At 34.5% G+C, this 14,443-nt stretch overlaps 1 protein-coding gene across 3 annotated transcripts in view; it reads right to left on the reverse strand.

The window, feature by feature from the left end:
- Window positions 1-14,443, reverse strand: part of MIB1 (MIB E3 ubiquitin protein ligase 1) — a 125,740-nt gene that overhangs the window by 6,790 nt on the left and 104,507 nt on the right. The window contains exons 19-21 of one of the 3 annotated variants that reach the window (XM_082418614.1): window positions 10,833-10,946; window positions 9,316-9,416; window positions 210-6,824 (exon numbers count right to left, since the gene is read on the reverse strand). In XM_082418614.1, the coding sequence (XP_082274740.1) occupies window positions 6,684-6,824; window positions 9,316-9,416; window positions 10,833-10,946 (356 nt within the window). In that variant the 3' untranslated portion in view covers window positions 210-6,683. Of the gene's footprint in view, window positions 1-209; window positions 6,825-9,315; window positions 9,417-10,832; window positions 10,947-12,588; window positions 13,265-14,443 lie in introns of those variants that run through there. The other 2 variants (XM_082418615.1, XM_082418616.1) reach the window with 2 other exon arrangements.

The following is a 14,443-nucleotide window of genomic DNA, read 5'->3' on the forward strand; positions in this document are numbered from 1 at the left end:
AGCAACTAATTTATCTGAGAGATCATTTTTGGTGTTCTACTTTAATCTGTGCACTCATTCTGTCCTATAAACCCCTATCACTGCTCTGCAATGCACCATTTTAAAGTTTTTATTATTAGTAAGTCTGGGAAATGCTACACTATAAGACTAACAATTTTAACTTCTGTGAAGGATGAATAACTATCAATGATAAAAAAATAGAAAGCAGATTTTCTAAAATGGCTTTATTTTAAAAACCTATACAGTTTTGATTTAATAAAAAATATTGCCATGAAATATCTAATTATACAGCAACAGAAATAAACCCCCAAATACAGTTAATTAGAGGTTATCCAAAAATAAATTCACAATTTTAAAGTTGGAATACACATGCTTTTTTTCAAATAAACAATTTTAAAACTGTTTCAGATGGTTTTCCTCTTAAAACATCCAGGCTACACATACTTAATCTTTTGAGCTAAACCCAGACAACCTCTCAGTAACTTCACAAATAAGTGTTTCTATTAACCTGGAAAAGAAAATAACCTCCAAATCTTTCAATTACTGATTTAGTCACAAAATGCTAAAAAAGCCAAGTAAATCATTGTTTTAAAATGTGTACCTCTTGAAAATGAAATCTACAACTGAGTTGTGAAGCATAATAAACTTTTTATAGAAGTTGAGCCTTCATGACTAGTCAATTTATTTTCTATCAAGTGTACCCTATTCAGATTACTTTCACAATCAATATCTCTTAATCCTGAAAGAATGTGAGGTGTTAAAATAGGAAAACCTTCTTTGGCCCTATAGATAGAGAGGTACCTTAAATGTAAACAATTGCAATGAGAGCCTTCTAGATGTGGGCACCTATGTCTTGTATAGAGTTGGAGATGTATTTCCTTGTTTCTCAAAGACATGATAATCTCCTTCCCAATAATAAAAGATTTGATGTACTGCGATTTGTTTTCAAATGCCATAACAATCAAAATTCATGTATACATCTATAAAGAATAGTTTCAAAAGATCAGAGAAAAGCATTATATAATGATATTATATCATAGAGGCTTTATTAATGGTAAATGTTTGCATTCATTTTTAAAAGCTTAGCTCTTGCTAAGCATTTTTAAGCAAAAGCTAATAAATGTGAATCATTTGCCATACAGAAACTATATTCACAAACAAGACTTTAATCAAGTGAAAGCTAAAAAACACTGGAAAAAATACAAAACACTGCTGAGTCGATTAAACCGCCTTCTATCGCTAAATATATTTAGAATGACACAAGCATATTGAACAGAGAATCAATTTTGTGGACTCAGTCTAAGTAAGACCAGCGTTAAGAGTGTCATGCAATTCACGATTTTCTTAAAAAAAATTTTTTTTTAAACCAAATCACTTGAACAAAAGGTCTTCTTTTCATCTTAGGGGAAGACAATCTGTTTTCCAAACAGATTCTCCTTTTATACTAAAATAGCAAACTGTATGAACTCTAGTTCCTCTTCCCAGGTGCTACTTATACATGACTTTGCATAATGAATTAACACAGAAGTACTTTCCTGTTAACAGTGTCATGGCCATAAATAATCCAGTTAAAAAAAACCAAATGATCAAGTGCAAATCTAAGAAAACTTCCTTTAAAGAATTACCCAAACCCAGCACACAAGCAGGATCGCTATTACACGAGCTAAGAAGTACAACTTATGAACGTGTGTATGATGATAAACGCACACTAAAGACCACCTTCTATAAAGTTTTAGTAGTGTTGCCAAGTTAATAATTCTTTCAAGGCACTGAAGAATTATGTAGATGGATTTTCCAAAATATAACTAACAATTGCTTAAATTGTTAAAAAGCCCTGAGTCAGAACTTTCAATAGCTTCCTGAAATTACAGATTTCAGACACAATGGCACATTTGTTTATTGTATAGAAAATTACAAGACCATTTTGCTTTTTGGAGGAAAGAAGTAATGTTTATGAAACAAAATCAGATAGACTGCACAAGAAAAGTAAAATACTCAGCAATATTATCTTTCTTACACATTTTGTGTCAATTGTAACTTGTAGTTACGGATTTAGGCACCAAATTGATGTGGCAAGTCACCTTTCTTGTACCTACTGCTTCCTCAACAAAATACAAATCTCAATTTTAACCTCAGGTTTCCATCTCCTCCTTAATCACAAATATGAATAAATGCTGGAAAACTAATACTCTGACAGAAAAAGAGGTAGAAAATGCCAAGGTAGCAATTTACAATTTTAATTCACCAGTTCTACTAACTAGTTCATATTTTTATACTCTAGTTTCACCCACTACAAAGCATTTATCAGCAAATTGAGGCTCAATCTAAAAAATTTTCCCCCTCACTGCAGCAAAGCAATGTATACATGAGACAGCATTAAATAGTTTTTCTTCAAATTTAATGTTTTGAAGAAGTACAACTGTAATTAATACTGTTATAGTTTTATATATATGTTAAAGTTCCAAGGCTATACATGATTATCAAGTAATATCAGTAAGCATTCCTATCATAATATTCAAGCAAATAAAATTAGGTTGCCTTTTTGAGAGAAAAATACATTTTGAAACAGTTACAAGTAGACTTAAAGAAAACTGACATTTTCAACAAAGAGGCACACAAAATTTGTGAAAATCTATTACCTTCCCAATTTAGTACAAATTCAAAGCTAACCTAATTCTAATGTTAATGTGTTTCTCCCCTCTGGCTCAAAATGAAATAAGAAACCCTTCTAATTAAAAGATATTTAAAACCTACTCAATTACAACTGATGATAATTGGGAGGGAGGGGAGAAATTGTCTCCCTCAGATTTGATATTTACCATCACTTTAGATCCTGCAAACACAAATAAACTCTTAAAGATAATTCAGGTGTTTCTTGATTTATACTTAATCAAAATTCTATTCCACTGGAGGAGGGAGAGGGGGGTTGTTGCTTAATGGGTACAGAGTTCCAATTCTGCAAAATGAGAGAGTTGTGGAGATCTGTTTCACAACAACATGAATATACTTAACACTACTCAACTGTATGCTTAAAACTTGTTAGGATAGTAAATTTTATGGTTTGTGTTTTCAACCACAATTTTAAAAATGCAAAAAATTCTATTCCGAAATTCAATTTTTACACAAATTATTCCTATAAATATTTTAGATACTCTGAGAGGGTAAGTGGATAAGTGCTTTTCCTTTCGGATTTTTTTTTTTTAAAAGCAAGCTGTTCTAAAGTCTATAATTTCCAAAGCAATCATCAATTAAACTACACTAAAAACTGCCTGAAAGACCCTTTATTCAATTGAATATACTCTCTACACTTACTGCTTTGATAAAATCTACATGATCCCCATTTTTCTCTAAACTCAGAAACTGACTTTTCTTTCTTACTTACTGCAACCCCTGCCATCCTCCCTATCCAACACCATCACCGATTGTCCTAGTTCGTAAGGTTAAATATTTCTTAGGCCAAAAGGGTCCAAAACTCATAATAAACAAAGAACAGCAATTGGGCAACACATAACTAGACAGTCTGTTTCTACCATGTAAAAATGGCCTAGCAAGCTCTGAAATTGAATTGGATAAATCTTCAGCAGCATGCATTGCAATATGCTAAAATGCTCTTACAGGCTAAAGCCATCAAATATATAAATTTACGAAAGTTATTTTCAACATTATCAATTAATTTTATGCCTCAGTAGCTAGGATGGTCAATCTGCAATGTTTAAAATTACAAATAACCAAGCATAATTTGGCCAGCTAAACTAAAACACTTGTGCAATATAATATTCCTATACTAATACAAAATGATCTTCTCTTGAAAACCTTTCTTGCTCCCAACAAAATTAAATATGTATATAGTATAAACAGTAAGAATGTTAAATTATGTGAAGAAAAACTATTAGAATAGCACCATCTGGTAAGTTGTATCTATGTTTTGGGTAACAGAGCTGACAATGTTAGGAGAATAAAAGAAAAAAATGTGGTAGGAGTGAGGGGGTACAGAGAGGGAATCCAAATACTACTTAATGACAACTCTTCCAAAACATTAGGAAGAAATGTTATCAGTGTCTTTAGGTCTCTTCCTTTTGAAGGGAATACTTCAAATATACAATGGCTGCATGATAAATTCTGTATGTGCTTAGAAGCTGACAATTTTTTCACTGTTGTGTATCTTGCCCCTGAAGCTCAATAAATATGTTTTTGAATGAATGCATGTCAGTTTTGTTTTTTTTTAAACGAATCTAGGAAAAGCAAAAGCTCTTTTGAGGCACAAGGTAGAGATGATAATGACAAGGAAACATCCTAATTGGGAAAGTACTGCTGAGACATATAATAAGAGGTAGCAGTTTCACAGAGTTAGAGCAAAGTCATTAAACAATTAAGTTCTTAATCTTATTCTCTCTCACAAACTGAAAATAAGTTTAAAATAATTTTTTAGGTGCTTAAAAACATGAATAGAGAAACATTTTCTTTTCACTAGACAAATTTCAATGTGGTACAAACACAGAAGCACTATAGTTATAGTGACTTTATGACTTTTGTAATAGTTTATAAGTTATTATATTTTTAGTATGGAGGAAATAAACTAGTCTGGAAGATGAAACTGCCTTTTAGGGATATAAGTTTAAGCACTGCAGCTCAGAAGACAAACAACAAGAATTTAAGTGAAGTAAAGCTCCTGACCATACAATTCTCTGGTTGGCCAAGCTATGCATGAGTCAGCTAAATGTTCCCTCCTTACAAGTTGATCTAGTGGAAAAGAGATGGGCAGCCTCTGGCATGGAAGAGAAGGAAAACCCTGACTTACACTGTTTTCAGATCTGAAAGAAAACAGTCTGTTTGTCTCTTTATGTGAACATCCTCAGACAGATATTCTATCTTTTTATAACTTCAAAATATGGCTTAATCAACAGCCTCAGTGGCTCATTATTAGATAACTGAGTAGAGTCAATATAAATTTTCAAATTTAAAATTCATAAAAATTTTACTGTTCTAAATAAGCCACTCAGCTCAACACAGATACGGAATTACCGAGACTATAAAGCCAGGCAGCAAAGCGCACCATTGTTCTCACCAGGACTTGCAGAGGCGGCAGCCATTAATTAGCCAGAAATACAATGCTGTGAGGGCTAGAGACTTTGTACTTTCAAATTTAGCTGTTGCAGCAGAAAAACTGAAATAAGAACCAGATTCAAAGGGGAAAAAACTTACAAAAAATTTAACTATCCTTAGGAGTTAACTTATACACAGTATATAGCAGATACTATTGTAAACAGCTGATTATTTATATAATTATAAATATATATTTATTTATAATCTAGCAGTAATGAACCCCCAAACACTTATTTATGTGTATATTCATTTTAGACGCTGAAAGACTACTCATTCCAAGGAGAAAAAATAATTAGATGTTCTAGAGTAAACAAAACAAAACCACAGGTAATCAGACATATTTCTGTAAATGTCCTAGTCATTCTTTCTAAAGTTAAGTATCTATCAACTGGTTATTTACTAGGTCTTGGATATTGCTGGCAGTTGAAATAACATCCCCATCGTTAGGTATGAAGAGAGACCCTGTTCTTTATAGTAAGCTCTACTGTCTGAGAGAGAGTGGAAGCGAGGCCTATGATGAAGGTAGAATCAGTAACACTGGCAGAATTAACAGACACGGAGGAGAAAGGACCGCTGCCTCTGGACAGTGCATTACCCTTCTCGGATCACTGCTACTGAGCACATTAGAGAAGCTAAACTGAACCTCAGAGACCCAAACAGGGCAATATCATTTCACTGGTCAGCTCAAGCCTGGATAAGTAACCACTGGGGAAACTGAGGCACACTTTCCACAGACAGTTTAAAAGCTGGCTGAACAAAACAGTGTACCAATTAATATAAGAAAGGCAACCGTTAACAGTCAGTTAACAGGTGCTCTTTTATTGGATGACTCCCCCCACCCCCTTCAGTTCCCCACTATGATTGCTTATTTTTCCTTTTCATGTCTATCAGTCATTTTGAAACTGGCAATTTGATTCAAGTTAAACAATTTTCCTTTGAATCCAGAAAATAAGTTAAATGCAAACTTAATATTCTCTCATTCTATATTTCCATTTACTCTAAGAATTTAGAAACAATCACTTGATAACTTTGTTATCTTAAAAAGAGAATCTTCTCTTCAGTATTCCCTTAACCATGCAGAACTTGTACTATAATTTTATCGTTTAACGTACATGACATAATGGTTTGACTTCCCCCTTTCATTTGATGCATGACTTTTCTGAGTACCTGTATCAGCTCCCTGTGTAAAATCATGATAAATTGAAAGATAGCTGATCATAAGGAAGTATATCTTTTGAGGTCTAACAAATTTATAAACTATAAGAGAAAATGCAATAAAAACAAAAATAAAAGGAGATCCTTAAAGGATTTTCCCCCTTAGAAGTCAAAGGTAAATCACCTATGAATTACATGGATTTGATGTTTCAGATTGAAAGGAAAAAACAAAAAAAAACAAAAAACACAGCTTCAAACACTGTTTTGTAGAGTTTTTGTTGTTGTTGTTCTGGTACATTTACAGTCTAATTACACTCTAGTAAAGAAACTATGATATTAAAAATTAATTCATTAGAACCTCCAACTAGCTCACTAAGATCTCATGACCAAATACTTTAGCTAACAAAACACACTGAGTTTTTAAGTTAATACAAAAGAATCCTTCGTTCAATAGCCTTTCGACAAATAGGACATTCACTCATTCGGTCTCCACAGAGCTGGCACGTTCCATGGCCACAAAGGAAAATCATATTCTTCAGACGATCCAAACACACAGGGCACATTGTCTGGAATGTGAGATAACAAATAAAGTAATAAATGCTGAGACATTTTCTATCTTAAAAGTGTAATATAACAACTCTGTAACACATCATTAATTTTCTTTTATTGTTTTAGTCAAATAATCTTTTGTTGCTTTAAAATTTTTAAACAGTTAAAATATCATCCTTATAAAACAGAAATATTGGTTGTACTATCAGGTCAGTATAAAAGGTACTATCTAAAGTAAATATTACATAAAACAAATAGTATATAAAATTAAAAATTCAAATGCCAAAATCTAAGAGGAAAAGGATGAAAATAGCCCCATTCAGTCTGACTCAGATTCTCCAACTCTAGGTACTATGCTGTTCTTGCATGAAAATAACACAATGTATTGGGGGGAGGGGGGAGCAGTGAAGAGATGTTGCTGAGAACACACACATACCAAGCACCATGCTGGATACGATCCAGTCTCAAGGCCTACATCACTCCCACTTCAAAAAAGAGGAAACTGAGGCTTAGTGGGGTTAAAGACTTCCCAGGGCAAGCTATAACGTGAACTCAGGTCCACGTGGCCCCAGAGCTCTTGCTTTTAAAAATGATGCTGCACTGCAATATTTTCAATGTAGACCCCCTTAGTTAAAAACAATTAACCTTAGTTACATATTGTTAAATGTAACTTCATCAACTTAGAAGAATTAAGGAGAATACATCTGTGAAGTTTTCTAGAAAATCACATATTTACTCACAAAGCACATTTTACATTTTATATTTATAAAAACATTTTACCTTAATATATCATAATACTTCATTCTGAATTAGACCTTTCCCAAATAACACAGAAATGAAATAATTAAATAAAAATGTCTAGATTAATAAACCAGGCCTAAAGCCTATATGAAAATGTGGTAACCAACTCTGGCAATACCAGAAATCATTGTGAAGAAAACAACAGAAAAAAAGAACCATAGTCTAACTTGCTAGCTCCATTCTTCCAAAGTAAATTTTCACATTTATCCTTGAAGTTTTGAGAAGCAAAGCTGTAGAAAAATCATTAACTTTTTATTTTAAAAAGCCAAAGCAGCTTTTTAAAATTAAATTAGTTTCTTTTTCATTAAACTTTCCAGAGGTCTATGTAGTTAATTAATAACTTCCAAAAGTAAACACATCTGTGCAGTCTGGGTTAAGCTACTTTGGATTAATATATGATTAATAGCACATAAAATTAATCTTTGTCTTTTAAAGAGACATTGGGGTAATAGAAAGATGGGAGATTTAAAATTTAAAAAGAGACTTATTCAGATGCTTTCTCTTGGTAACCTTGAAGGGGTCCCTGAAAGAAATTCCAACATTCCACAGAAAATGAGTTTTAACCGTTTAAATACTTTAGTGATGAAATATGGCCATGAAGATTATTTAAGAATGAAAAAACTTCAGATAGAAAAGACAAGAGTGAGACTCCTAACAAGTGCATGACAACACTGATGTGACTGCCAAACTAGAGAAACAGCACCCTTTGCTACTCAATCCTTTAATTTGATTCAATCTTCAGATTCAGATTTAATTGGTGGGTCAAATGGTAAGCTAAGGGGGAAAAAAAAGACTTTTTTACCAGATACCTAAAAATTTTAGGTAACTTCATTTTACTGTTGCTTTTATTAAATATTAAGCAGATATGAAAGAGTACTTCTGTTGGTATGCATAAGATATAAAGAACAATATAACCACCACGCAGCTTAACACATGAATATATATCCTCCTCCACCCCTCACTGATAACCACTATTCTGAATTTTGCATTTATTTACCTTTCCCTTGCTTTTCTTTATAGGTGTGTGTGTGTGTGTGTGTGTGTGTGTGTGTGTGTGTGCATCCTTTTCTCCTTTTTACTGAAGTATCACATCTATACAGAAATGTGCACAAATCATAAATGCACAGTTTAATAAACGTTCACAAACTGATCAAATGCAAGTAATCAACTTAGATCACGAAATGGAACTATCAATACTCTAGAAACTTCCCTCGTGCCCCCTCCCAGCCATCTCAGCCAAAAAAAAACCACTACCCTTGATTTTAATCACCATCTGTGTGATTTTTTCCTTCCAAGTTTACATCCCCAAACAATATCCTATTTAGTTTTACGAGACAATGACAAACTTTCCCAAGGTGTTTTTACTAATTTATATTCCCACCAGCACTGTATGAGTTACGGCTGCTAAGTATTTTGCCTAAACACTTGATATTGACAGTTTCTAACATTTTTTCCCCACAATCTGATAGGTAGGAAAAGACACCTCAGTGTGGTGTAGCATTCTTTCATGTTGGTCACTGGTGCGTTTCCTATTTTGTAAAGTACTTGATGAAATCTTCTAATCAGACTTTGCTGATTGCAAATATTCAAACACTGCAAGTGATACACTAATATGAACCACGCTGACTACAGAAAACACTAGTAATTTTACAGAAGGAAATGAAATGCCGTTCCAGTCACTGTTCACCATGAAGACGTCACCGTTACCTGCTCTTTAATGTCCTGTAACTGCTGCTGCAGCTTCTGCACGTCCGCATTGACGTTGGTGTTATCCTTATCCTTTTGTAACACCGGAATGTTCCCACTTGCTATATAGTACAGATAAAGAATCTTAATGTTACTGTTTTGAAGCAAGAATGATTCTTTATTTCTAAAATCATTAGCTTTATTTATTAAAAACACGACTATTATTAGAATCCTCTTAAAAAATTTATTTTCCCACGTGGACAACAGAAACAGCAGTGACATTCATGTTATATTCCTTCATTTATAATCTTTGGGGAAAAAATAGGTTTCCACAATTAATTTCTAACTATATTTAACTCAGCTAGACAACAGTCCACACACAGACTTCTGGGCTTTCCAAGGCTCTCCTTGTTTTGTTATTGATCTGAGATGAGGAACTCCATGAAAGAAAGGTCATGTTCTACTAAATGGAAGGAAATTTTTTATTTCCCTTTTCCTACTCTCTAGATTCTTGGTCTTTTACTCTAGCTAATCTGTCCTCAGGATTTTTATCCTGCCCTATCAGTGATAAAGAAAAAAAGCTCTGGGCAAAGTAGCTACGCTAATGTTCTTCCTCATCTGTACACAGAACAAAGATATCAAAGAGACCATCCAGCTTATGTCTAGTGCAGAGATGAAAAATATTTTTATACAGCTGTACTACAGATGACCCTTGAACAATGCAGGGGTTAATCAACAAATAACATAGTCTGCCCTCCATATCCACGGTTTCTCTACATTCCCAGATTCAACCAACCACACACAGACCGTATAGTCCTGTAGTATTTACTACTAAAAAATATCCAAGTTTTGGGAGTTCCCTGGTGGTCCAGTGGTTAGGATTCCGGGCTTTCACTGACATGGCCCAGGTTCAATCCCTGGTTGGGGAACTGAGATCCAGCAAGCTGTGCAGCGTGGCCAAAAAAAAAAAAAATCCAAGTTTAAATGGACCCTGGCAGTTCAAACCTGCGATGTTCGAGGGTCAACTGTGCTGAAAAGGTTGAAGGTAAATAATTTACTTTTCATCTTTCCACTTGTTCACTGGGTTACACTTCAGTTTATCTACAGTTACTCTGTCACAAAGAATTACTATTCCATAAAATACTTAAACACACGAGGTAAACCTATTTCATAAAATAATGAGGTTAATACTTGTGTAAACTGAGAAAATAATTTATAATATGATGTCCTCCCACCCTAAGACACAATAAATTTCATCTTAAAAATAGCCAACAAATTTTCTTTAAGCAAGAATACTACAATGCTCTTTATAACACACATGGAGGTTTCTTAAAAGACTAATGTTTAAAGGTCCATAATCATATTACAAGTTAGAAAAATACAATTTCAGGTTTCTAATAATGTAACAAGAGCAAAACCCTACCTGTTCCTTGTAGATTCAAGTCACATACCTTCTGTTTTACAAGGAGACAGTGTACTATGAGAAGACACGTCTGTGAAAGTCCCAATAAGAAAGCAAAGTAAGAAAATCCACTTACAGATATCATCAGTGGCATCCTCTGAACTTTTCCCTCCACAACACATGATGAAGGGCACTCTTCGTTCAACTACTGCCCGACACTGCACACACTTTTTCATCAGATTAGCACAGTCTGGAAACAGCAATAGGACACTTCTCACACAAGAGAACATCAACAGGGTGGCCTTCCTCTGCTCATTTGTCATAACTTAAATTTAACACTGAGATAAACACTAAGTTATATCAATACACAATTCTACCTTCTTAAAATGTTATCAACCTAAGAATGTATATTTTTCATTGGTAGCCTCTAGAATACAGAGCCCATCATCACGAAACTAATGACATTTTCTAATACGTTGGAATAAACTGTGAGGAGGAGGAGATTCTGAGTTTTTTAAAAATATGTAATGTAAATATTTCAAGATCTTAAGGCTTGAGAATAAAGGAGGGAGATACCCTTCATAAATTTAACTACTACCACAAGAATCACAAGGCTGCTCACATGATACTTTAAAAAAAAATACTTTCTTTTGTAAATCGCTTCTCTCTTAAATTCCTAAAATACGTTGAACAATTCTCTCCCTTCTATCAAACTGATGTAATCTAACAAGGAAATGGCTTAGTGACTACTTTTTTAATGTAGCTGTCAGGAAAATATCAAAAATTTATCATAATGGACTATCTTTCTAATACCTATATATCGGTAGAATGCTTCCCCATTCCAAGAAGAAATACCCAGGCACAATTCGACGTTATGGATTATTAATACTACACCTAAAGTTATTAATTAATTATAAAATAACACAGTGTTTCAACACACTCTTTCCCATTAGCATTTATTATGGAAAGTATACTCCATATCTTAGCCTATATACCAAGTGTCTTTGTCATTTCAAAAACAGGAAAAATAGCAAAAACCGTGGCAGGATGTCTTATGACAAGACAGTAAACCTTAGCAAAGCACAAAACCACCAATGTGGACAAGGGGGTCACATATTCCCAACACTGCTTATGCTGGTGGACGCAGAATAACAATTCTCTGTCAAGGCCGACCCTGTGCCGAGGCCTAAACAGAGATGGGTCTGATGCTGGCCTAGGCAAGATGCACTAGGTAGGAGCTAATGTTAGTAGATACCTGGTTTGGGGTTTGTCTTCAATCTGAGGGCAGAGTTTTTTTCTTGAATTTAAAGAATTAATTTAATTGCCTGAGTATATAATATGTAACCACAATTATTTTAAATTCTTGTAGCTATTAAGTTAGGTTGTTATATTGTTTATATAAAATCTTTCTTCCATCCCTCCAAAAGGGATGTAATTTCTCCTTCCTTTGATTATTGTGATGTGGGGACTGGACCACCTGCTGTACTGTATACTCGAGAAAGGGACATTTTCCACCTCAATTTCACCTTCCCTAACAAATAAATGTTTACCAATGGCCTGTAAAATGGAGAAAACTCTACTTCTTAGGTTTCTTGTAAAGATAAAAGAGGAAACACTCAAAAAGAGATTAAAATGCCTGGTACAAATTAAGAGCTCAATAAAAGTTAGCTGTTGCTCTTGTTACATTCTAAAGCAAAAATAATGTAAAAACGTTGGTAAACTCCTGGGGGAAAATATTACTTTAAGGCTCTAGAATCTGTATTACCAACTACTAACTAAAACCAGCTTTCAAGTCACTTTGGTCTCTGACAGGGTCAGCAAACCACAGCCTGCAGGCCAAACCCAACCAGTCACTTTTTTTTGTTTGTTTGTTTGTTTTTAATAGAGAGAACGTCTTTTTTTTTTTTTTTTTTTTTTGTTAATTTATGGCTGTGTTGGGTCTCTGTTTCTGTGCGAGGGCTTTCTCTAGTTGTGGCAAGTGGGGGCCATGCTTCATTGTGGTGCGCGGGCCTCTCACTATCGCGGCCTCTCTTGTTGTGGAGCACAGGCTCCAGACGCGCAGGCTCAGTAATTGTGGCTCATGGGCCTAGTTGCTCTGCGGCATGTGGGATCTTCCCAGACCAGGGCTCGAACCCGTGTTCCCTGCACTGGCAGGCAGAGTCTCAATCACTGCGCCACCAGGGAAGCCCCAGTCACTTGTTTTTATAAATAAAGTTTTAATGGAAAACAAGTCCCGCCCATTTGTTTACATATTGTCTATGGTTGGTTTTGCACTACAATGGCAGAGGTAAGCAATTGGAAAGAGTTGAGGTGTTACTACAGAAATCATGTGGCCCACAAAGCCAAAAATATGTTTTATTTGACCCTTTACAGAAAATGTTTGCTAACTCCTGGGCTATGAAAATTTACATAACCTGAGTTCTTTTTTACTTAAGACAGAATTCTCTTTCTTCATGCCCTCTGACAGCTGATAATAGCCATTATACCAGTCTTTGGTAAACAGAAACAATTACTTGGAGCAGAATGTTACAGTAGAAAACCTTGATCCTTTCTTAGTTGACAAGCTGCCTATCAAAATGAAAAAAACAAACAAAACACCAACGCTTAAAGCAAATCTGTGCCAATGAGGTTAATCTATTACACAGTTTGTTACTTTAGTCAAATGTTATATGAAAAACCAACACCTAACTGACTGAAACACCATGCTTTACTTTGGGTCCATTTAAGTGAAGTATAAATTGTTAAACTTATTTAAAATTCTCCACTGACAAGTAAAAAGCAAAAAGAGGAGGAGGATATTAATACTAAGTATATTAACTTGAAAAGAACAAGGGAGATATGTAAAAGCAAAGTTTAAAACTCCTCTTAAACTTTAATATCATCCTCACAAATATGATTTCTATAAGCTCTCTTGACATAGAGGTTAAGGAAGGTTAAGAAGGCCAGAAATTATTGCCCCAAATGGTTGCTGAGGGTGGTTCAGCAAGGGGGAAAGTATACAGGAGAGGCACCATAAAGGTGAAGATGAAGATGTGTTAATTTCATATGTGAAAAAAGGCTAGACTAAATGTATCAACACTCATTTTCAGAAATAAATTTCTCCTGTGTGTGAGAAGTGGTCATTTTGTGCTCATACAACAAATGAAATAAAAAGCTAAGCTGGACCCTCCTACACTGCTGGTGGGAATATAAATTGGTAGAGCCCCTATGGAGGACAATATGGAGGTTCCTTAAAAAACTAAAAATAGAGCTACCATATGATCCAACAATCCCATGCCTGGGCATATACCTGGAGAAAACCATAATTTGAAAAGATACATGCACCCCAATGTTCACTTCAGCACTATTTACAATAGCCAGGACACGGAAGCAACCTAAATGTGCACTGACAGAGGACTGGATAAAGAAGATGTGGTACATATATACCATGGAATATTACTCAGCCATAAAAAAGAAGGAAAGAATGCCATTTGCAGCAACATGAATGGACCTAGAGATCGTCATACTAAGTGAAGTAAGTCAGACAGAGAACGACAAGTATCGTCTGATATTGCTGAAGTTATTTACAAAACAGAAATAGAGTTACAAATGTAGAAAACAATCTTATGGTTACCAGGAAGGAAGGGGGAGAGGGATAAATGGGAGACTGCGTTTGACACATACACGCTACTATATATAAAACAGATAACCAATAAGGACCTACTGTATAGCACAGGGAACTCTACTCAATCCTCTGTAATAACCTAT

Source organism: Balaenoptera physalus (genome assembly GCF_965194825.1).
Source record: "Balaenoptera physalus genome assembly, chromosome: 12".
NCBI classification, from domain to species: Eukaryota; Metazoa; Chordata; class Mammalia; order Artiodactyla; family Balaenopteridae; genus Balaenoptera; species Balaenoptera physalus.